Source organism: Amphibalanus amphitrite, unplaced genomic scaffold (genome assembly GCF_019059575.1).
Source record: "Amphibalanus amphitrite isolate SeventyFive unplaced genomic scaffold, NRLGWU_Aamphi_draft 001132F_arrow, whole genome shotgun sequence".
NCBI lineage: Eukaryota > Metazoa > Arthropoda > Thecostraca > Balanomorpha > Balanidae > Amphibalanus > Amphibalanus amphitrite.
In genome coordinates this window covers 33,464-57,994 of record NW_024882626.1, presented here as the reverse complement: position 1 = coordinate 57,994, position 24,531 = coordinate 33,464, and the positions used below count along the sequence as shown (strand labels likewise).

The window sequence follows — 24,531 nt, the reverse complement described above, 5'->3', positions numbered from 1 at the left end:
CATATCATGCGGCGTATATGTCTTAGATCTGCTACTTTGATTCTGTTCTGCTTTTAAAAAGCCGGCCGGAAAGGCAGCCTTCAAAGTAAGACAACATCAGCCAAGCGTAGTTTTACGGGATGATTTAATAAAACAATATATTTCAATATTTTATACGTCCTTAAGTACCTGAGCTTAATCTCAAACAGTGCGTGAATACATGTTTGCTCGTGCAGTATATCGCCGATGGCACTTATATTTACTCATGACGTCATCTAAGATAATGCGCGAACAGCTGTCAAGCCCCTGCTCTCGAACAGAACTTTTAGCTTGTTTTGAAATCGATTACGCTGCAGGGGGACGTTAGGAGGTATTATTTATATATTTTATTGAGTATTCTGAGTATTTTAACTGCAATGCTACAACTCTAAGGGAACTAATAGGGCGGTACACACGGAGGTCCCCGCTTCAAAATTAGTTAATCCCTATAATATAGACATTATTCTATAGAGAAACTTATGTTTAGTAAGAATAATGTGGTTTCCAGTTATCTGATCGATAATTTTAAGACCAAAGGCTAACTAATCGTATTCTTACCACGATCTCGGTGGAGCCGCACGACGGTCTGTTGTCAACATGTCAATTGTTGTTAAATACCATTACGCAGAAATGTAGTATCTTCAAAAAAACCAACACACTAGGGGACCTGTGGGAAACCGGGGTTTTGGGTGGGGGGGGGGGTACTTTTTTATGAAAAAAGATAGATATACACAAATAATTTTGGAATTACGGTTCTGTATTTTTAATTTTTAATTGAAGAGAATTCGGTTATTTTCTTTTTCGGTAAAGCGCCTCACGAGATGCGCCAGATCTGTCGACAAATGATAGCGACTTTTCTGAAAAAGTCTTCAGAAATGTTTCGTTCGTAAATATTTTCGTTCGTGCATTTTCTTTATTTTCGTTTTTTGGTCCGTGTATTTTTTTGTCTGTACATATTTTCATTTTTCGTCCAACATTTCTTCGCCTGTACTGTACATGTTTTCGTCTGTGGCCAACTCGTGGCGAAGCAGTGCAGTGCCGAAGGCAATGCCTTAGGAGAGATTACAGGCAATAGTAAATCAAATATTTTTAGGTTAAATGGTTATGTATCTGGCTTCAGGCCGAAGGCCTGAAGCCTGATGCATGACCACTTAACCTGAAAATATTTGATTTACTATTGCCTGCAATCTATTCCTGCGAGTAGGGGAAAGTGGGGTAAGACGGTCAGGGTAGGTAAGACGGGCACCCCTTCTGCAGACCAAACCAACAGCGCTACGAGCGAGAAAAATTAGGGCCAGAATTGCCTTTCCCACTACACACCACCATTGAAGTCTGGTGAATTTGTGTTCAGTCGATGATCTTTTATTTTGATTTCTTTAAAACACCCATTTCATTGAAAACATCCATAATGTATTGTGCAAGCTTTTGTGTGCAGCACTATTGAGATAAAAACTAGCAATCACTCGTGGTACACTCATATGCCACAAGTGTTCATTTACCGCGGATTTGCTTTGTCTGCATCAAATTATCCACGAGAAAAATCGTGCTGAACTTCTGACATTGAGTTTGGGGTAAGACGGGCAACTATGAATCCAATGGGTCTGTAATGGTGAAAATATTTTTGTTGCTGTAGGAAAAAAGAAACATTTCTAATAAGAATATGTTCGATTCCGATACTCACAGACATGTTTGCAATATTCCTTCGGCACAGTTTATTCTCGAATAATGAATGTGAAAAACGGTTCTACATGGCTTCTGAACTAGGGCCTATATACGAGCATACGCCTTCTGCACGAATCTCGTATACTGCCATTTCTGAAGCACTTGAGACCAACGAACGACTGTATCAATGCGGCTAATCTCGGGCATTTCTTGCGAGCTGTGCTGGTCGGTGAAAAAACCTGGCCGTCTTGCCCTACCCATGTGACCGTCTTACCCCATGGGGCGGGGTAAGACGGGTTTTTGCAAGGTTTTGCAAAAAAAGCTGCAGTTTATTTGTTGAATCAGGTCTAAGTCTCATCTTCTGGCAATTGGAAGTAAAATGTCTAAAAAAGGGTTTCACACAGTTTCGCGTTTCTATGATGTTTCTAACCGGCCGAAAAATGGCTCCAAAGTTAAGGTGCCCGTCTTACCCCACTTTCCCCTAACTATTTCCTTATCCGGTAGGCAAAAATCAGTAGGTTAGGTTAGGTCAGGTTAGGTTAGGTTAGGATTCCCGGTAGGCAAGAATCAGTAGGTTAGGTTAGGTTAGGTTAGTTTAGGTTTCTTTCCTTATCCGGTAGGCAAAAATCAGTAGGTTAGGTTAGGTTAGGTTAGGTTAGGTTAGGATTCCCGGTAGGCAAGAATCAGTAGGTTAGGTTAGGTTAGGTTAGGTTAGGTTAGGTTAGGATTCCCGGTAGGCAAGAATCAGTAGGTTAGGTTAGGTTAGGTTAGGTTAGGTTAGGTTAGGATTCCCGGTAGGCAAGAATCAGTAGGTTAGGTTAGGTTTCTTTAAGCTCGGTAGGCAAAAATCAGTAGGTTAGGTTAGGTTAGGTTAGGTTAGGACACCTCTTTGAATTTCATCGAGTAATAATCGCTTTTCTCAAATTTAAACTTGTCCGCGCTTTAGACAGAACAATATGAGAACCTTGGTATTGTTTGTCATTTCTGTCTGCGATAAAAAATTGTGCACGCGAAACGCATCTGATATTTTTGCAGCCTTGATTGTTTATAAAAACAGATTGTGCTCATCCGCCGTAACCAGCATGGCGTCAGCGTCGGTTGCGAGGGGTGAGGTGTGTGGTGTTTTGGGGTCAATTTTGCCAGCTTTAAATGGTAAGCTGTTGCATTTTACTGGCAGGGAATGTTAGATAGTTGGATTATAGCATGTTGTGATACTAATTGGATTCATTTAACTAAAACGAAAACGCTTGGGGACCTCCGTGTTTCCGACCACTAATAGTGTCTAGTGAGCCAGTAATAGAGAATTTCGGCCCAGAACATAAAACAACTCGGCACTCGCTATTATTCCAGTAAGAATAGCCAGAAACCATAACAATTAGGTAAATATTTACTTTAGGTCCGCAATATTATTGTAACAAGAAAAAATGCACATTCTTACACTATTTGATGTCCTGAATTCAGATATGATGCTTAAATGCATCAAAAATGTAAAATAAGATACTAAAACCCCAGCACATTACACCGCACTGCTGCACAATACACACTGAAGAAAGCACGCTTCCGCGACAAAAACGAAACATACAACGCTGCCCTATAAAAGAAAAAAATGATGCGGATATTCATTAGTTTTCGACATTATGAAAATGACGTCATAATACCAAAGCACAAGAAAAACAATTTATGATCATCCGTAATTTCGCTCAACCTTGGTTGGACCATTTGTAGCGGGTGCGCCGCGCAGACGGTCTTTTGACACGTGCAGTTCCGGTCGGAGGTGGGGCCGTTGGTGGTGATACTGGTGATACTAGTGTACTGGTGCTTTGAAATTGGTTTCTAGAAGGAATAAGTATCAGCAATGAAATCAGGAGGTCTTAGAGTATCGTGTGAATGACTTTTATTTACCCCTCTGTTTTGCGGACCTAAAGTAAATAAATACCTAACCTACACCCTGGTAACCTATCACCTAAAACCTACAATCTACATTCTACAACATAACTTGTAGGCTATAGTGCCACTGCCTCTCCTTGATTGCAAAAAAAAATGCATGATGCCAGCTTTACTACTACCTTTTTGTGTAAATGAATTGAAAATATTATATTCACCTCTTACCTACCTTCTTAAATAAGTTAGCAATTTCACATTTGCTTCTTGATGTCTGCTCACTATTTTTGACTATTATTATTAAAGAAAGTAGCAAAAAATGATAGATTTATGATAACACAAATGGGAACAATATTCAAATATGCCTGCTTACAGTTCTGTTGTTATTTGGAAATATTCCTTCATTTTTAGACTTAAGTATGTTGTTCTATGAAAATGGCCAAGTTCCTAGCTCTTAGTCAGATTTTTTAGCCTGTCAGATCATTTGGAGTGCACTTAGGAGTACAAGACGAATAATATGCATGAGATGATCAATAGCCTAGGCTTTAATAGAAAGTAAAAAACTAGAATCTAGGATAAGATAATATTTTTGGCTTACCACTATTAAAGCTGTTGAGGCTTTACTTGCACTTTTCATTTTAGCATTTCAAGTGATGAGACCATATGAGACAGGCTTTTAAAAATCACACTGCAGCAATTCTAGCATCATTTCACCATCCTAGCCTTGTGTAAGGCCTAAATCTTGCTTGAACTCTTTATATGCTAACAAAATACAACATTAGCACATTAGATGTGCTTATAGTAACTAGTTAGTAGGCAGTGTGTTGTAGTCACTTTTATTTATGTTTGCATGTTGAGGACCATGCTGCCATCCAAAGGCAAAAACGCATATGTCTGGTCATGACCTGACCCAACATATGCGTTTTTACCTTTGGACGGCAGCATGGTATAGTACCTACTGTGGATAGTGCACTCATTCAAAAAGATCACTGAGATCTAGGGCTGATAATCCCGGGATCGGGATCCCGGGATCCCGGGATTGTATTAATCCCGAATCCCGGGATTAGAAGCATCGGGATTTCGGGATCCCGATATTTTCCGTACAGAAACATCGTTCATAAAGTGTAGCTGATAGTAGGTATGTAAAAAAGCTAAGTGAGTAACAACGCATTACAGTGCAGTTTTATGTCCAAAGATCTTACTTACGCCGTGCAAAGTCGTTATGCACAAGTATTGGTTACATATATACCTAATTGACATTGTTTCATACCGTCTCAGCCTTCACAATGTGGCGAGAGACGAGCTCTCTCTCTCGGCTCATCTCTCGCTCCCCGCGACGTCCCTCGCGTACTCGGTTTAACAGATCATTTTGCACGATGACATACTATGCCGACTATCGAATTCGAGTCCATCGAGTGGGAGGAAGTCGGCCGTCTTCTCTGTGTGACTGTGGGAGCACGTCTGGTGGCTCAGTTACTGTCAGTGCCCCGTGGCTGGACGATCCATGAGGCTGGCCGGGCGCCCTGGGCATGGTTACCGTTAGTGAATAATTATTAATTACGTGCCTTTGTGATAAGCTATAGCTAACTTTGCCAAAATGTCGGATTTTGCTGAATTTAAAGGCAGTGCGGTGTGGGAACAACTTTTGGGATTAACCCTCGCATGTGTAGGGGGGGGGGGTCGGATGGACCCCCCCATGGTTTTTCGCGAATAACTCGCGTAAAAAGCGGCCGATCGCGACGAAACTTTCAGTACCCTCGCATTGATCAATTTTACACCTACCCTGAAAATTTCATGACCCTGACCCAAATGACCTTTGACCTGTGACCTCTTTTCCGAGACCATGTTTGGCCGGAATCGCGATTTCGCGTATGTCGGCTCGCACTAGCCGCGTGTTTGCAAGCTTTCCGTGGTTTCAAACGTTCAAACATGTGATTTGATGTTACTCCCGTGTGTGTCAAGGTCACCTGAAGGTCAGGTCAGGTCATTGACCTTTGGTGACCTCGGGTGACCTCGGTTCACTTTTTCGAGTTTTACATGTTTCTAGGCTAGTTTTTGGAGCTGAATTCGAATTTAGCAACCATTTGAACATTTACGAAGTAGTTTTGGCGACTTCGTAACATGTTACGAAGCTGTCAGAGGCGGTTGACACGTACTACGAATACCCGTCACGACGCCTACTGGTTGACCTGACCTGACCTGACCCGACCTGGTCTAAATGCTTCAAGACATCATCTGTGATCAAAACTAACACGATATTCGTGATCAGCACCCCGAAAAACCCCTTAGCAGCCACACTTTACGACTTTCTAACAGGTCCCGATTTTCCCGACTTTGGGTCATTGACCTGACCTGGAAGGTCAACCAATGACCTAGGACCTTAAAATTGGGTATCATCGGCTTCCTCTCGTCACGGGCAACACGCTCGTTTTTTCCGCGAAGCTCTAGCTCGATCAGGGGCCAAACGGCAAGGGGGGGGGGGGTCCAACCGACCCCCCCCCCCCTACACATTAGAAGCTGGCAAACGCCGCACACATGCGAGGGTTAACTTTTCGCAATCTTCTCTGATGATGACGAAGGCCATAAGGAAAGAATTGGAAATTTTACCTATCTCAGGAAGGACAGGCATGGTAGCGCTGTCCTACAACTGGCTGAAGGGCATAGTTCCTACGAGTGTTGAATCGGAACGAGTGTTTTCCACTGTCGGGAATATCGTCACAAAAGTGCGGTCGAGTCTCGGCGACGAAGTCGTTGATGCACTTTGCTTCCTCAAGTGCTACTACCGTAACAAGTGAATGTGACCAGGACATGCTGCTGGACGCTGGTCAGACGACCACAATCCGTATGCACGTCTACTGTATCCTGACTCGAAATATAAACAAGAAATACAATGATCAATGTCATTCATGCTCTTATATTTGTTCGGGGTGAAGGTGTATGCCTGGTATTGTGTTTATGATGGTAAGGATGCGCCATATACATACGATATTGCAAGAAAATTCTGCTTTGTAGACAGGTTAAAATAAAAACTGCTCAATCCCGGGATCTCGGGATATCCCGGGATTGCATTTCTAAAATCCCGGGATCCCGGGATTGCCAAAAAGTCCCGGGATTATCAGCCCTACTGAGATCCTGTTGTGCACAATGTGACAGCTCCTCTCCTTATACAGATCCATAGTTTGTCTCAGAAAGTTATCATGCAACACAGCTTGTAATCATTGGCTGTATATAAGTATGCCAAAAAAATGTTTATCTAGGGAATGTAATGCTGAGTACATAGGGCAATGTTCACACTTCACAGGCCCAGCTTGCAGACAATCAAATGAAGCATAATAAATTTGCTGCAATTTTGCTATTTTGATGTTTGTATGATGATACTTGATAGAAAGATCAAAAGGGCACATGCTATATTAAATCATGGAGAAACTTGTTGCTTATTATATGTGTTTCTGAAGATCATATGAGAGAATATTAACCCGCGCCCTGCTGGGGGGGGGGGGGTGTTTGAACACCCCCCTTGTGGTTTTTCGCGAATATCTCAAAAACTCCGCGCCGCCGTTTTTGGTACACCTTATCATACATCAATTTTACACATGTTGTGAAAATTTCAGACCAAGGTCATTCAAGGTCAGGTCACCAGGTCACTTGAAGTGACCTCACCTCATAAAAAGTTTCAATGTCTGTCATAGCTACACCGAATGACCGATCGCTTTGAAACTTTCAGCGAATGATAAGGGTAACAGTATCTATAAAATGTATATCTCGGAATTCGGATATCGGTGACCTAAGGTCAGGTCAATTTTGCGACCTCCCCATTATAAGTCAATGGGAGAAAATTGAAATGCGCCTCTTTTGGACGAAAGACATTATAAACACTCCCAAACACTGAATTACAAGTAGTTTAGACACACTGAACATGAAAATGGTGTCCGTGACCCTTGTTTATGCCCTGAGGTCATCTTAGGTCACGAATGGTATCTAACAGTTTTTCGCAAATAACTTTTGATAGAGGCATGCTAGAGCGATGAAAACGCCTTAGATGTGTTCAGCTCGACGATACGGATCGACTGATATGCAACATGACCCTTTCCGGTCAGGTCATGACCTTGACCTGAGGTCAAATTTTCAAGTTGACCTTTCAAGGTCAAATTATAGTTCATTCGATGCGTCTTGACGAGAGGAACACGATGCCGGTAAAAGTAAGCTCGTACAAGGCTTGGGTCAAAAGTTATTGCTGAAAAACTGTTTCCGAAAAAATCGGCTATTTTTGCAGTTTTTGCCCCATGCAGGCAAAACCGTTGACGTTAGGTCAAATCTGAGAGAATTACTCAGAAAGGGCGTTAATAGGGCTATCGAATGCGCTTTTCCGCGGCGCTGTAGCTCTATTGGTTCCCGAGTTATGCGTTGGCTTCTTGGAAATTTTTGATATTCGACCTGGAAATCGGCGAAATTTTGCCTTCAATGACCTCTGGTGACCTGACCTTTGACCTGACCAAAAAATTGACCGAAGTGATTTCGTCATTATTTTTGACGCTCTTTCGAACGCCGCCTTCTGCGTATCGCTACGTGGCCCAGGAGCCGAGTTACAAGGGGGGGGGTGTTCAAACACCCCCCCCCCCCAGCAGGGCGTGGAAATCCAGGACCCCCAGCCGGGCGCGGGTTAATAATGAATGTATTAAATTGGCAGGGTTAAAAATTGGAAAAGGAAACAATAAAGCAATCAGTATCAGCAAGTCTCATTTTATTTTAAGTGTATGTAGATAGTTGTGTTGTTTTGTTGATAGAGAGGTGTAAAACTATGTTGACAGAGAGATGTGTTACTTTGTTGAGAGAGATATGTGACACTATTCATTTTCATGTTTCAGATTCTTTGTCCAATTCAAACAAGAAAGAAAACATGAGTTCTGCAAGCAAGGTTAGTGCATGCAAATGTCAGTCAATTGTTGCTTTCATTTGTGAAAACTAGCCGTCAGAACTAACAACCAGTATAGCGCCTTTTGGGGCGACTAACGGAGCGAGCGAGAGGGTGAGCCTTGCACGTGCGAAATTTCGAGGGGGTACCTCCAGCTGACTTGTGCACGGCACCCTACTAACCGGTCTCTAGTGATGTGCCAAATTCGAGCACAATCGGCCCAGCCGTTCTCGAGATCTGGAAGCGGCACCCTGCACGTGCGCACGTGCAAAATGAGTCCCAACTGACTTTTGCACGGCACCCTACTAACCGGTCCCTAACCATGTACCAAATTTGAGCGCCATCGGTCCAGCCGTTCTCGAGATCTGGAAACGACCCCTGCACGTGCGCACGTGCAGCAGCACCCCAACTCTGGCACATGGATATGCAGTGCCTAGTGGGTGCCTACCTACATGCCAACTTTCAGCGCAATCGGCCAAGTAGTTACCGAGATATTGCAACAATTACAAAAGTGACACCTCTTCGTTTTGCACGTGGCACGTGCATAAGGGGTCACCCACATGCATCGGGAATAGTCCAATACTTGGTAGAAGGAATGAAGCTACCCCACAAAAATTACCGCATGTAAATCGGTCAAGTGGTTGCTGAGATATAAGCCTCGCAAAAGCGTGACCACGGCCGGCCGCTCATACTCAGAAATTTCCGTTACTCTACGTAAGACTCCGCTCGCTTCGCTCGCTCCGTAATTATTCATTGCTTTTGTTTTTCATCACTGGTTACTAGCTGTCATCCTTCACTTATTGCCAAGCATGCAATTTTGTGATTGATGGTATATTTAGAGATCAGATTGCCTGTTGGTGCCTCAAAGCTCATTCAAAGATTATTAATCCAATGTCACTGTCAATGGCAGGTTTTGGCATCAGCAAACACTTTTATGTTTCATGTAGGCAGCCTCATTTGATATGAGTCAAGAGCTGGGATGAACATGATTGCATCTTAATGCCACTTGAGAACAATTGTAACAGTACCTAGGATGGGATACAATAGGGATAAGGGTGGATATTGGATAATAGTTTCTTATTTCTAAGACAACTTAGATACGGAATGGTGATAACATATATAACAAGTTTATCCCCATTGCAATGCGATTGATGTCTACTTCCATTTCAGGTTGGAGAGATATTTTGTGATGCTGGTAAAGCATTCAATAAGCTGGGCAATTTGACAATCCAGTTGCAGCAAGCGTCGCAGCAGGCTCCTAACAGGTAATTTAGCTCATTCATGCTTTTATTAGGGCAAGTTTTTTTTTTTTTGTCTGCCTGGTGACTTTTTGCTTCCTCCAGTCGAGTTGTGAAGCGAAGTTTTTTTTCAGCAGAGACAGCTGCATATGAAACTGGTTGATATTGATTCAGAAACAGACTACCCACAAGAAGCAAAAAGCGGATAACTCGAGAACGTTTCACCGTCGTTCCGCATGAATGCCGTTTCCGATCACCTCCCTATTCACACAGGCATCACGGGTCGGTGTCACCGGCGCACCGAACTTGACTAGCTGTCGCTTTAATTAACAGTCGTGTTGTTTAGATACCTTTATTTTTTTTATTATAATCTCCGTTTACGCATGCAGGTGATACTTCTTTCCGTTCCTTTTGGCTCCCCCACTAAGTGCCCATAGAATTAGAGATGCCGAAAGGATGAGCGCTGTAAAAAAGCTCGTTTTGTACGAACAATCCAGAACGGAAGCCGGGGATGTGGTCACGTGGCGGGTGAACGGCCGAATCCGTACCAGTTCAAGGCGCTGCTCAGGGTGGACATTGTGGGGCTGCTGGGTCAGAACAATCCAATGGTCGATAGTCCGGCGGTCAATATAGTCCAATGGTATCTGAACGACAGGGAGACAGTCCTTTCTGTAAGAACACTCATTAACTTTACTTATACCTGTTTTGCCGTTTGCGGTAGCTTCTGATTGTCATTGTTTTCGGACTTGATTCATTAAAAGGCAAACGATCAATGGCGGTAAATAACTTCATCACTGGCCCTTAGCGTTCAATACATACGCTACACTAGAAGCAATCCGACCGGGGCGTACTCTGATATGGTCTCTGAATGCGTCGCTGATTGGGCTTATATCAGAGGGGGCGGTAAGGTTAGGTCACTCGGCGTCACGCTTCTGCGGCCATCGGGCTGTGTCTGCCCGGTTCAGAGCTCACTCTCAGCTCGCCGCTCGCCGTCCCTGGTGCCGCCCAGTGCGCGCTCCAGCCCAGTTTTCCCAGCACTGGCCGTTCGGGGAAGCGTCTGGGCGTAGTGTGCCGCTGTCCGCTCGTCAGACACTGTCCGCCGAAGCTGATTGATATGATTACCGAGACAGCGGGCTGATGCGCGTGTCAGGAGGACGCCGAGAAACGCCCGAGCGGTCCCCGAGTGGGCGGAAAAAACATGCGTTGTCAAAATGTGACTCCGTTGATTTAGGCAATGAGAATATAACATTACACGAATCAGTATTCTATTGGTGACCACCGTGTTGGTGACTTCATCGTGACGTTGCTCATCAGAATAAGACGTAATCCAGTTTTTGCGCATCAACCCAGAAAGTAACCGGGTTGTTTGTCTTGTGCCTTGTGTCTAAGCAATTCAATAACTGTCTAGTAATCGAGCCTGGTGGGCGGTGGCTGACATGACTGTAGTCTGTCCTGTGGCTGACTGGCCCAGTGCTCTCTCCTATGTCTGTGGGGACCAGTGCTTGGTGCTGTAGCCAATGGAGTCCGACAAGTAGCTGTGCGTGTTTTCGAGACTTTCGTCAGGTGACGCTGCGTCGGGAGTGAGCTGTCGTTGGGCATCCCGATTTTGTTTCGTGTGGACATACGTTCGGTCTGTTTCGGTGTACTCACTACTTACCGTTCCTCTCGTGTTTTGACTGACCTTACGTCCTGCTGTGTCGGTGTGCTCTCACTCGTGTTCTGACTACACTTCGTCTCTCTGTGTCGGTGCACTCTCCGTTCCCCTCTCTCCTTACCCCTCGTGACTGACACTGACGCTTTTGACTGACACTGCGTTCCTCTGTGTCGGTATACTTCCCCTCGTGTTCCGACTGACATTATACGACACTACGACTGACACTACTGACAATGACACTTCTTGTTCCGGCAGCGGGAAATGGCGTGAGGAAGAGATCGAGATGCTGCACGGCGCCGTGCGCAGGTTCGCCTCCGACCTGCAGAAGATCAGCGACACCATGAAGTCTCGCAGTGTGTGAGTAGCCGATCTGGCAGACGTTAGTGATCTCTGGGTCTCACCGGACACAGGACATGTCTTCGAAAACAATCAGGAAGTCTCACGACTGGCCAAGATATACCTAGCAGATGGTTCAGATAATGTATGATCACGTATCAGTATGTATCAGCATGCATGTTATTATACTTGAAAAACGCATGCATCAATGTATTTTACGTCTGTCGTGAAATGCATTAATGCAAGATATCTGTAAGTATGGTTCCAAATAAGTGCATGGCATTGAGGTTGCATTGATACGCGTTCTCTGGTTCTGTTACAAGCCGCAAAAGTACCCCGTCCATCGATGTTTCATCAGTTGACCTGATAGGTAGTTTCTCAGCAGTATGTAACGAAATCATAAGATGTTAAAGTCTTATTTCGTTGGAAGCATCTTTGTATTATACAATGCACATCCTCTTCCTCAAATATTGTGGCCAATACGTGAGTCTGTATCAAACTGAACTCACACGTAAGGATCAGTACCATGTCTGGGAATCATGCCAACCAGCACCATGTCTGGGAAGCGTGCAGTGCCGACGCTGCGGGCCACTGAATGGCTGCTCGCCTTTCACGTGGTTCCAGGGACCGTTGGCCGGCAGCCCCCACAGACCAATGTGCCCCGGTAGCGGCGCGGCACCCGCCTTCCGCGAACCGATCGCTCTCGCTTTGCCTTTAATCGGGAGACATTCGGCGGTGATGGTTCTATTGACGGTCTCAATACGGATATTGATAAGCTGCTCTGAAATGTCAGCCGCCGGCAGAACGGCGAGGAAGGCAGAACTTTTCTGGGTTCTGCGTGCTGGCGGCGCTGATAAGTTTTCTGGGAGTCGCTGCGTCGGTCGGCAAACGTAGAACGTAACGTAGTGAGCACGTAGCGTAGTCAGGCATATTATTTTAAGGTGAGAATAATTTTTATCCGAGTCAAGTCATATGCCACCCAGAGCGTATGTGGTGATAATGTGTTTACATTTGAGTTTTTTCCTTATATTGCTTCACCATGTATCATAATCGGTTATGTGAATCCAATGTGACGATAGCTTTCGATACACTCACGTAAATTATGATAACTTACTGCAGCCAAGTGCTATTTAATAGGCACTTCTCGAAACACAGCTGTGTTGCACTCGTACTCTACTGAACCCGTTCCCCTGCCCTCAGGAACCAGATCCGTAACGCGCTGAAGAAGAAGGCGTTCGACGAGGCCGGTCTGCAGGCCCAGCAGCAGCAGCAGCAGCAGCAGGCGGCGGCCAAGGAGCAGGCCAAGCTGGCCGCCCAGTCGGACGTCACTCTGAACATGCTGAACGCCGGCGAGTCGGAGGTGGATGTTGAGGAGATGGACCACTACGACGGGCCCACCGAGGAGGTGTCGCCGTGAGGGGTGCTCGCGGCATGCCGTGAGAGCGAGAGGGACAGTGGTTCGTGAGAGGGATAGTGAGTCGTGTTTCGTGAGACGGACAGTGGGACAGGTTTGTGAACCGGACGGCAGTGGACTGTGGACTGATGGGACAGTAGACTGGTCTGTGTTCGTGTGTTCGTGAGAGGGACGGTGGGGTGTGTTCGTGAGAACAGTGGGTTGTGTTCGTGAAAAGGATGGTGGGAGGTTGTGTTCGCTTGTTTGCCACGACGAACGGGCAGCGGCTGCCTTTTGGGGCAGATCTGGACCTCAGGCGTTCACCTGATAACTTACCCGAAAACGCTGAGTCTGTGAGATGTTGCTGGCGTGGATGGTACGTGATGGAAGCGTAACAGGTCTTGAGATGTTCGCGGTGTCTCAGTAAAGCATCACCAAATGTAAGCGGTAGCCAAGAATGGTATGTTTGTGTTTTTAAAGGCAGGTGGTGTACTTTGGTCGTCTTGTCGAGGTGTAGTTGCAGTTTTGTCTTCATCGCCAAGGCTTCCCTTTGTGGCTGCTCTCCCCTTTGGCGCTAAACTTTAGTAAGGTCGTGCTCACTTCTTGCCTGCCTTATCCTGAACTTTTAAGAATTTGTTTGTGTTTTTTCCATGGACGGCTCTCATCCAATTAGTTTCTGAAGTCAGGGTGTAGGTGAAGGTGTACGAATATCCCCTTTTTCATATATTGACTGTAAATTGGGATAATGTTGTACAGATAAATATTCGTCATTATCGTAATGTCGCTTCATTTCATCACACTCATCGTACATTTGATGCTGTTTTAACAGCTGTGTCCATTACCATAAATACATCGCTGAACTTCGGATATTATCTGTTGGAACAGGCCGTTCTGATTCGGTTAACGAAGTGAAATGTGACGCATAGTGAATATTTAACTGGCATTAACGGTGGCTCTAATTTGGTTACATGATGCATCTCATTTATAATGACGAGATCCAAGAAAAATAAGGATTTATGTTTTTACTCTCGCAGTGCGTAATGGAGCTAAACAGGACTGCCACTTGCAAATCAGGATCTCATCAATCACAAGGGCTCAATACTACATGAGGTCATGAGATATTTATCAAGTGACCTCCGTGCTCTCATTCAAAAAGACGTGAATCTACAGCGAGTCATTAATCTGATGCCATCTTTGATTACTTGGAGCAATATTTTCCGCTACTCTTTGACAATGCCTTGCAGTTATTGTGTATTGATGATAAATCGAGCGCCGAAAACTTCATTTTTGAACCGATTCATGTTTTTTTTTTTCAAACTGCGAACATAAATAGCTGTGTCCTGCAGTGCGGTAGCCTGTGCAGTGTGCAAATGGTATCCGGTTTCGGTTGATACGTTGAAATGACTTAGAACAAAGCGCATCATCCTTTCTGACTTTCCAAATGCTACCCGGTATTCTGGAGATCATTCGCCCGGTTGATGTCACTGCCTTTATTGTTGTTATTTCATGGCATCTAATTTTATAATACCGGGGAAATCAGTCACTGAAGTCAGCCGCAGCTCGCTCGAAAAGTTTTGTAGGACTCTCATCGCCTTTGAAACCCTGTATATGGATCCCTCGCACGTCACGCTGTCGCATCGTTCCAGGATACCATTAAATTTCGACCGTAATCCCAATGGGAGCGCGGTTCGCAGCGATACGCGGATATGTTTCAGAGCAGAAACTTACCGCGTCACTACCAGCTATATTTGAGACGCGGTGACGGTAGCAGAATCAAATATACCTCGGCTCGTTTTATCAGTTATGGAAGCAAGTGCATACGGTCCCGTGGCCATTGGCTTCTCTGAAGCCCGGAGAAGGTGGTAGATCCGAGTATAGAAGCTCTTCTCTCTGGGCTGGTGGCAACTGTCTGGTGGAAAATTCTGAGCGATGGTTGCAAAAACGGCCGGCGCTGTCGAGAGCTGTCCGCTGTGCATATGTTTTCTAACGGCACTTCTGGTTTTCGGGCGCTGTTGACCGACTATAGGAATGGGAAGTATAGCTACGAAAGAAACCGTATCGAGGCTTTATACGGTTATATGACGCTGCAGTAATTAGAAAGTGGCTACCAGCTGTAGGTATACCTTTCACACACGTGCACATCAGCTCGCCCTGGCAAAGTATACATATATGGCTACGTCTCCCGCAAATTCTTTGGTCCATTCTGAAATTGACGCTCATGTTTCTATGAGCCTGAGAATAATCGGATGTCCGTTTGTTTAGCAGTTCCGGTGATGCATGCCTGAAGTCACATGATGCACATGATGATGTTAATTACTGCCATCCCAAGGACCATTGCCGCTTGTAGAAAGGCCGTAACATGTAAGTTTAAAATCCAAGTCTGCTATAGTATGTCAGACTGACTATTGTGTGAGCAGACTTGGGTTCCGTTTAATCATTTATCATGTCTCATTTTTTGGATGTATTTAAACGTCATCAATCAAATACCGATATTGCATGTGTTTTCGGACTCAATCCACTCACGCTTGATTCTGTCAACTGCTGCAACAAACAAGTAAATGAATAAACAATCAGCCCCACTGAGAGGCTGCTAGATGTCTGGCGCCGCTGAGCCTTGGCTGAGCCAATCTAATTCCTGGCGTCTGCTTCGCGTTGCGTCTGGCGTGGGGTCGGTGGCCGGGTGAAAAGTGACCCAGATTTCTGCGGCATTGTCCCGACTGGTCAGCGGGTAGAGTAGCGCCATAGTAGCGAAGCTTTGTAGCGTCACCACCGGTAGACACTCGAGTAGTGTGTCCGTGTTTTGCATTTGATGGCATTGCAAGTCATCAGCTTTTATTGCTCCTAGTTTCACAAAAGTACGATTCAGCCGACATAATACGAACTAACTTATCGTGATGAAAGTTGCAATTTTCAAATTGACTGAAGAGCTCAAGTTTCGGCACTAATGGACGTTGGACGACCCCATAAAATGGCTTAGTTGATGTGAAAAACGTTATTGGCCCGGCGACGGGCGGAAGGAATAGTCTATCATGCACGATCACTATGACTAGGTACTATAGCACTAGACTGCGTGCTGACATGAATATAGAATACGCGGAGTCTTACTATAACGCTGTCCTGTCGGTTATATGATGGGCTCAAACAGGACCCGGACCCAATTTCTTCGCCAGTTCCGGCCGGCGGAAGCCAGCACGCGATAGCCATCGCCGTATGATTAGTCACCTTGTTCGTGGCCAATAAGTCCGAATAATAATGTCAGGCCCCAACCACACGGCAGTCATGAAGTCTCCCACCACTGATACCCTGCAGATTCTCTTGCGGATTCCCTAAGCTCCTCTCTGCACTGGGACCTCTGCCGCTGACGCTAGCTGTCCATTCCTCGAGCACCTCTCCACGCTCTGTCGTCTGACAATTGTAAATGGGAGCCGCGCACGGTCGCTGACGCCAGCGCTGACTCGAGGGCCGCGCCGACGGCGAGGTGGAGCCTAATGTGATGACTACCTCCGATCGGACGCAGATCAGAGCTCTGATGACGTTATCATGTCGGTCGCTATGGAATGAGAGGACTCGGAGCCGCGCGCGGGGCTCAGCTCGGCAGGGACATCTAATCAATGGACCCGAAGTGTGTTTCGGAATATGGGAAAGCTGCGAAGTAAATCTGATGCGACTCCCACGTCGTGACGGTGCATGTCGTCCGATGCATTACGTCGGATCGTAATGCATCGAGACAAGATTGTTTTATTTACATATCCGCCCCTCTAACGCCGCTCCTGAGCCACAAAGTGACAAAAGACGTTTGGATTGGAATTGTGTTCTTCGCGTATTTGGAGTAAAGAAAAGACAGATCTGGTACAATTGCAGGGTGTATTCATTATTTTCCGGTCAGGCTAGCCGGGTTAAAATTGCTTTCATTACAGACATAGCCGACAATTCGTGTTGAATAAGTGGGGAAACACGGAACAGATATGGTAGTTGGTGAGGTTAAACCACGTTACATTTGGACATCAAACCGTACAACTCTGTCGCGGTAAATTAAACGGCTGCTTCGCATGTAACATCTGTACAAGACAAGACATCGGGATATTGTTTTGATAGCGTGTACACGGCGATCACAGGTGCAGATCCTAACCGTTTCCAAGTCCTTGGTTAGGTGTCTGACAAAATACATGAGCTTTCACACCAAGTAACACCCGAGTCGCGATCACACCGAAGGAACCCGCGGCTCCGTATGATGCACCAATTACGGTCGAACCGCTTTCCAAGTCCTCGGTAAGACCTTTCTTGATACCACAGCAAAAAATGTTTTTCTCTTTTTGGTATTGAAATGCACAATATGTTCTCTTATATGCCATTTTCTTCTTTATTTTGATCTTGAACTCCGAGTTTCGACAACTGCCACCAAATCTCGAAGGACAAACCGAACCTCCTTGTAAGCGAAACATTCACTTCTGACTTTTCAAGCTTCTGCTTCCCTCTCGGGTGAGCCCGCCTGGCCGCCGCTGCGGTACAGTTGCGCGGCTAGTGTCGGAGTCGAAGGCCAGTCAGGGGCTCGGTCAGCCCCGCGCCGTTGCCGTGGGTGGCCGGCGGCGCATCCGACTCGGCCAGGTCGATGCTGTCGCTGCGGAACGTCTCCAGCTGTTCCGTGCTGGCCACATGCTGCAGGGGCCTCTGAGCGCTCGGCTGCCGGCACACAGGCGACGGTGAGGGAGTGACTTTGGAGGAGTGAAAGAGGATAGTTGCTGGCACACAGGGGACACTGAGGTAGAGACAGTGGAGGAGAGGCAAGTTATATAGCAGTGAGAAGTTCAAAGAGGGGTGATGACGAAGGAGATGTGGCGGATGAGGGAGGGATGGCGAGGGAGGTCGTCTGTCGCAACAACGAAGACCATATATTTATGCACACTCAATCATGTTTTTCGGGGGCTGATCCTAGTGAAGTGTCATAAAGTTGTTGAACGACCACGTTTGTCCGTATATTTTCCTTCTACCAGCACCAACTATTCACGTTATAACGCCATACGCACTGACCTTCGGATGCATGAGGACGAAGGGCAGCTCGGCCACCAGCTCTCCTCCGAGGGCGCCGAGGAAGAGCTTCACCTTGGCCGAGTAGGAGACGACGATGCCGAACACGTCCCGCTGGTCCGGGTTGGCCAGCCTGGACGGCGCAGATAGCAAGGTCATGTCCTCTGATCAAAGTGTCATACAGTGCAATCAGAGGGAACCGTATATACCACGCAGAGCACGGCGTGCAGTTGGTATGACAGCCCTGTACCGGTAGGCAGCACTACGTGATGCTGAGGAAGTCGGTGGATAATTGGCACAACTTGTGTCATATGGCGTGCTATTGGCAGAATTGTGGCCGAACAGCGCAGGACGGGTAATTTTTGCGTGGCACACGCATTACGCGAGCCAGATAGGACCACGCGGTATGTAATTAATTGCATTTCTCAGATCCATTCCGAACCAGTTTCTACCGAATTTCTGACTCGCAGCTTTTATGTCGCGCCTATATCTCACCTTTTGAAACCTGACCTACGGTGGATAATTGGCACAACTTATGTCATATGGCGTGCTATTGGCAGAATTGTGGCCGAACAGCGTAGGACGGGTAATTTTTGCGTGGCACACGCATTACGCGAGCCAGATAGGACCCCGCGGTATGTAATTAATTGCATTTCTCAGATCCATTCTGAACCAGTTTCTACCGAATTTCTGACTCGCAGCTTTTATGTCGCGCCTATATCTCACCTTTTGAAACCTGGCCTATAATTCTGAGCCAGACGGTCTCAGACTCAAAACTATCTAGCTCGCGGAGTTTTTGCGCCCGGTGATAACGGCTGGCCCCACCCACAGCACCGAGCTTCCAACACCCTCATCCGCAGTACCTATACGGTTATCCCGGATCACAGCGTCTTCGTCTGTGAGCTCTGGGTGCTTCCATCAACTAGTATATCACCCTTACCTTTTCAAAACCATCTCGCCCACCCAGGGACTCCTCGCATCTCGCCCGTATGTGGACTCGCCCTTCTCCCATCCTCGGACTCACAGTGTGCTGGAGGCGAGTCCGGTGTCCTGCTGCTTCAGCTTGCCGTCCAGCGCGATCCCGCGCCGGTTGTTGTTCTCCAGGCTGGGAGTCATCATGATGACCTTCTGAAGGCACTGGCCGGGCTCAACCGGACATCCCTCTCTGAGGTCAAAGGGAGGTTTATCACAAATCCGTATCCGTTTTCCTCAGCAAACAACTAAGGCTTCGTCCGAGCAATGTAACGTTCATCGATCGATCAGAAAGTAGCTGGCGCCAGTTGAATTGAGTTTAACATGCTTGAAAACGCAGTGCAGAGCCTCTGCCCTCTGCTTAGCCTAGCAAAGAACATCGTAGCTTTCAGCGTCACACACCACAGTCATATCCAGTCATTCGGTCATCTGATTCATCGCACCCGTACCCGTACCATCCTTCCCCAAACTCTGGCCGCACTCACTCGGTCTCGAAGCTGGCCACCGTGGCCTTGTAGCTGCCATTGGAGAAGATGCACACCTCGACTCCCTGCTGGATGGAGCACTTGATGCGCTTCACCGTCTTGTTGCTATGGTTACGGATGCAGATGTTTACCGCCACGCTTTCGCCGTGGTGGTACAGCTGTAAAAAGAAACGAAATCGAGGCGTGCATATTTAAATACAACGGTTTATATATATGGTAAGTTCTGAATATAGCTTGAATTTATCAATGATTTAGGTAACAAAAGTTCTCTTAATTAAACACCGCCAGCATCAAGGGTGTCTGTCACAAATTCCATCCCATAATGGTTCGGTAATGTGCTGACGACTGCTGTACTTTCTAACTCGCAAACTACGGAGACAAAACAGTGATTTCCAATGAACTGTTTGCTTTTGATTGTATAACTCAAAGGTTTATTCATATTTTTTACAGTGTAGGAGCTATGTAAGTTGTTTCGAGGTCAGGTCAGATAATATCATTCATGGTAGCGGTAGAGGTAGAGGCCATGTAGCTGGCAATTTTGTAGATTCAACTGTCACTGAAAGTATTTCACTTTTGGCAATCGTGAGCCTAGTTCCCCGTTGTGCCTTCCTTCCAATTTAAAGGGATTCAAAAGGATCAGTAATGGCAAGAGCGAAAGGCCGAAGAGCCCAGGACTATCATAGCAGAGTGCCCTGAAATGTATCACCGGACGACGGATGTTAAACGGAGAACGTCAAACCCCTGATTTCGACTCGCTCATCCTTTCATCTAGTGCTATATGGACCGGCCGACTCGGCATGACCTGTTGATGCTAGTGCTGGAATAAAATGTGAAAAATAACTCCCCTTTTGCGAATGAAGGAAGCCTGAAGTGTTGTCGAGCTCACACGCTGCTATCAGATACAGGATAGGTAGGGGAGAGTGGGGAAAGATGCCCAGGGTTTGACTATGTCATATATTATTCGAAAATGACGATCGGAAAGCCAAAACTTGGAGCTTCAACGGAAGCCGACATCATTTTTCTCCAAAAATATCACTCTCTCGTGCCTGAAACATGATATTTTTTTTTGCTATTAAGCATTTTCCTGAAGAAGTGAAAGGGGGCATCTTGCCCCACAGGGTGGAAAAGACGCCCCCTGGCGTTGGGTAAGATGCCCCCTGCACTATAAGTGACAAAAATAGGCACGTGAATCGCCTGAACGAATCAGTAGTCCCTTCGAGCCTGCAGTAGACACCAAACGTCATCGTAAGGGCCCTGAAAAGTAGTCGTAAGGGGCTTCAGGGGTCATCATTAGGGCCATCATAGTCCAGCGCGGCCAAACAAGCCTCCGTGGTGGCGTTCGGAGACCACTGTGGGGCCCTTATAGGTCTTCATGATGCTTGAGGGCCCTCGAGCCCATCGTGGGGACCTCAGATGCCAGCGCGGCCCGTGGAGCCAACGTGGGAGCCCTCAAAGGATGTCGTGAGGGGCCCTGGAACCAATAATGGGGCCCACAGAGGCCGTCGTGAGGGCTCTCAGAGTCAGATGCCGCCCAAAACAGGCCCATGTCACTCCACTTTTGATGACATCATATGGGGGCCTCAGGACAATAATGGCGCGGCGCGCCACAATCGCTTCAAAGCTACTTACCAACAGTTGCCATTTTTGAAAATATTATTTTGAAATAAAGTTACAAGTAATAAAAATATTGTAATAAAGTTGTTGAATAAATCGATACCATATCTAAAAACTTACTGAAAAATGATTTATTCATAGTAAAAATATAAGCTCGATGCGTTTTTACGTTGCTTTCCTTCAACTGCAGAGGGTTTTTAAATCGTCTATATCTTCAAAACCGGCCATTTCTTAGCATATTGCTGCTCTTTTTTATCGCTAGAAAATTAGTTGAACTTTCCAATGACATCAATGGTTGAGCAATATGTGTAGAGTGTCATCAACAATCTTCAAATGAAGTTAGTCATTTTTACGTTGTAAAGGAATGGAGTACCCCAATCGAGCATCAGGGGTGACGTCACTCAGGATCTGTCTCTGATTGGTCGGCGGGAGAGTGACTGTACCTTCTATAGATGGCCTTGGCCCAAAAAGTCGCTGTGTGGGCCGAGAGACCGGCATGGGGAGCACCCGACCGTACTGGACTCTCAATACTCCCAGATCGGCTTTTGTCTCTCATCACAAGTATGTAATAAATGATTTGACGGGCTGCTTGAAGGACAGCCTATGGATTTAGGGGGGCGTCTTTCCCCATCAGGACAGGGGGCATCTTACCCCAAGGTACCGAAGTAACATTAAATCAGCACAATTTGTTAGCCATAAAACTACACCCTGAAACAAACTGTTTGGGACACAGTACACGCATGTTAATGTATCACGACTATAGCAAGGGACGCAAAAATTATCTACCTTCTTTGATATTTATAATGTTTTGACGCCAAAATATTTTTTGAAAGCAGCAAATAAAAAACATGCAATCACCAGCCAGCCGTTGCCCAACTGAGCTTCGCAAATTTTTGTGCAGTTAACAAGGCAGGCTTCCGCTTTGCGCTAAGAACATTAATTTCCAGGTTCGATTCTTTGTTTCCCCGCTAGAGGGGGTGGGGCGTCTTTCCCACCCTGGGCATCTTACCCCACTCTCCCCTATGTAAGGATGCATTCGCACCCAGCTTGTAAAGAATTCATATCAGCTTCCATTTAAATTCTTTGCATTGCATTGAATTTAGAGCTTTGCTCCAGGCAGGTTTTCGCGCGATGTTCCTGGATTATGGAAATTGTAAAAGCACGAAACATATCCGCATGATGTGTTGGACGGCGTCTTCTCAACATATGACAGCATCTGGGCCTGGTATTGATCGCTGAAGCGAGCCACGGCTCTGTTTGCGAATTTCTGTCGCACCAAGGGCTGTTCGGCTGTTCACTGTTCACTGTCGTGCCGAGCCTGATTATGATGATCCTTGACTTAAACTATGTAGGTATTTAGTAACTGCCGGTGCCGGAAGCTGCCCGAGCAAGTCTGGGGCTCGGATGTTCCCACGAATAGGTATTATAGTCGCAGCGAAGGGACGGTTTAAAGGTAGTGTGCCACCTTTGAAAGATTTCCCATTTTATTTTTCCTATGATAAGAAGCTTCTGTTTTTACCTAATATCGCAAAAAAAATCAAAAATGGGCCTGGAATAGTGCCTTTTTCGCCTAAAAGTTTATCGGTTTTTAGATATGTATAACAACTGTAGTGGGCTCACCTGCAAACAGGCGTCGGGCAACAATCGCGAATGCGGCGCACTTGTGACAATAAGCAAAGGTCATTATGGTGTTACGACCATACGACGTACGGGAATGAGTTATCAGCTGTCTAATCGTAGACAACACAATGTCGAGCCTTAAACTGTAAGCCCGTATTGGTATTGTTTCTTTTATTTGGCTGTCGAACATTATTTATGGTTTGAAATATGATTTTATGTAAAATAATTGATATGAAAAAGCCGTCTTAGAAGTTATGACCCCATTTCACCACACGCAAGTGGCAGAAATGACAATGATCAGCTGACGCATTTTTATTGGCCGAAGTCAGAGCGCGCAGCCCGACGCACCACCACCGCACCACAAAGTATGAGCAGAAGCCGCGCCCAAAGCCAGGGCCCCGGTAACGTGAGGTAGCCGAGTCGGGGCAGCGTGCGCTGACCCAAGCCGGGGCCGCAGCTTTGGGCGCGGTCTACCGCATCCCCGGGCTATCACATGACACCGGGAGGACGCGCGGCTCCGGCTTGGGTCAGCGCACGCTGCCCTGACTCGGCTACCTCACGTTACCGGGGCCCTGGCTTTGGGCGTGGTCTAACGCACCACCTAACAGGCGTGTTCGAAACCGCAGGAGCTGATGATGAACGGGTTTATCGAAACTTGATTGGATGAGCATATCGGTAATAGCGATTTCAGTGTGTGCATTTATTGTTCATAGTGGTGTGAAATGTGGTTGGGGTACGACCGACAACCCGTCGGGGCGAATTTCGCACTGGGGTACTCAAAATTTGAAGAATTTAAGACGTTTCCATGAGTTTTGAAGGTATGGATAAGTTCTAAAAATCCGGTTCTCCTTATCTGGGCCATTAACTCCATACGGTCCAAGAAAGCTGGCACACTACCTTTAAGTGACAGTTGTGAAGTTAAGTCTGATTGCAGTCAACAACCATAAAGCAAAGTGCCCAGCATTTTGTTCTGTTCAGTTTTTTTGTTTACTTCCAGTCATTTTTGTCTCTGCATCTGCATTTTGCTAATCGATGTATTGTCAAAGTCGATTATAGTTCGGCTCAATGCTAATCGACTTTGGATATTAGCTCCCTCCATCGCCCGTCTGAGCGCTCCCAGACCAGCCTGGATGTTTCCAATCACTCCGCACTGGACTCCCCGCTGCTCAGAAGACGTTAGTCCTCACCGTTATGTAATATTCATGGCTATCATTGCAAGCCAGTCGAGTGCATCAACCGATGGAGCATTATTATTGTACGGATTGCGCGGCTCCGTATCACGCCCCTCTCACCTACTCCAGCAAGTACAAGTTATGTAACGAGCAGCGCTAGAGCCTTCTCCCATTAGTTCATAAACTTGCTTAGGTATCCGGCTTTAATTTAATCACTGATGAGCATACCATTGCCTCTCGAATGTTTGTTTTTGTTATAATACATTCGTTATTTCAAGTAGCAAGCTTGATAATGTTTTAAAGAGGAAAATACATTTTTAAAAGGAAGAAAACATAGGTACATAAGTAGCAATTTATTCGTTGAGTTATACTCCAATAAACCATATTAAGTCCATTTCAGTGAAGCTCCGTGTGATGGCGGCCGCAGGATGAAAGCAAGGCCGTGTATGATGGAAGGGTGTTGTCGATAGATGATTTGAACTGTGGTAAAGACTCTGTGATTTGAACTGCCTCGCCCACCTAGTAACCTACCTAACTACTCTCCAAAAG

General features: G+C 46.2%; 2 protein-coding genes across 5 annotated transcripts in view; one reads left to right on the top strand and one right to left on the bottom strand.

Annotated features, from left to right (window-relative positions):
- Window positions 1–311: 311 nt before the first annotated feature.
- On the top strand, window positions 312–13,961 carry LOC122370441 (chromatin complexes subunit BAP18-like). Of its 4 annotated transcripts, none has more exons than XM_043346089.1 (5): window positions 312–349; window positions 8,427–8,476; window positions 9,644–9,738; window positions 11,621–11,722; window positions 12,902–13,961. In XM_043346089.1, the coding sequence occupies exons 2-5, from the start codon at window positions 8,459–8,461 to the stop codon at window positions 13,116–13,118; spliced, it is 432 nt and encodes a 143-aa protein (XP_043202024.1). In that variant the 5' UTR covers window positions 312–349; window positions 8,427–8,458; the 3' UTR covers window positions 13,119–13,961. The 4 variants fall into 4 exon arrangements, with proteins under 4 accessions (XP_043202024.1, XP_043202021.1, XP_043202023.1 ...); XM_043346086.1 differs by lacking the exon at window positions 312–349 and adding an exon at window positions 2,674–2,832; XM_043346088.1 differs by lacking the exon at window positions 312–349 and adding an exon at window positions 2,689–2,792.
- Window positions 13,962–16,939: 2,978 nt separating this feature from the next.
- Window positions 16,940–24,531, bottom strand: part of LOC122370451 (arrestin homolog) — a 28,071-nt gene continuing 20,479 nt past the window's right edge. The window contains exons 5-8 of the mRNA XM_043346099.1: window positions 19,577–19,734; window positions 19,144–19,284; window positions 18,123–18,252; window positions 16,940–17,774 (exon numbers count right to left, since the gene is read on the bottom strand). Coding sequence (XP_043202034.1) covers window positions 17,613–17,774; window positions 18,123–18,252; window positions 19,144–19,284; window positions 19,577–19,734 — 591 coding nt within the window. The 3' untranslated portion in view covers window positions 16,940–17,612. The remainder of the gene's footprint in view (window positions 17,775–18,122; window positions 18,253–19,143; window positions 19,285–19,576; window positions 19,735–24,531) is intronic.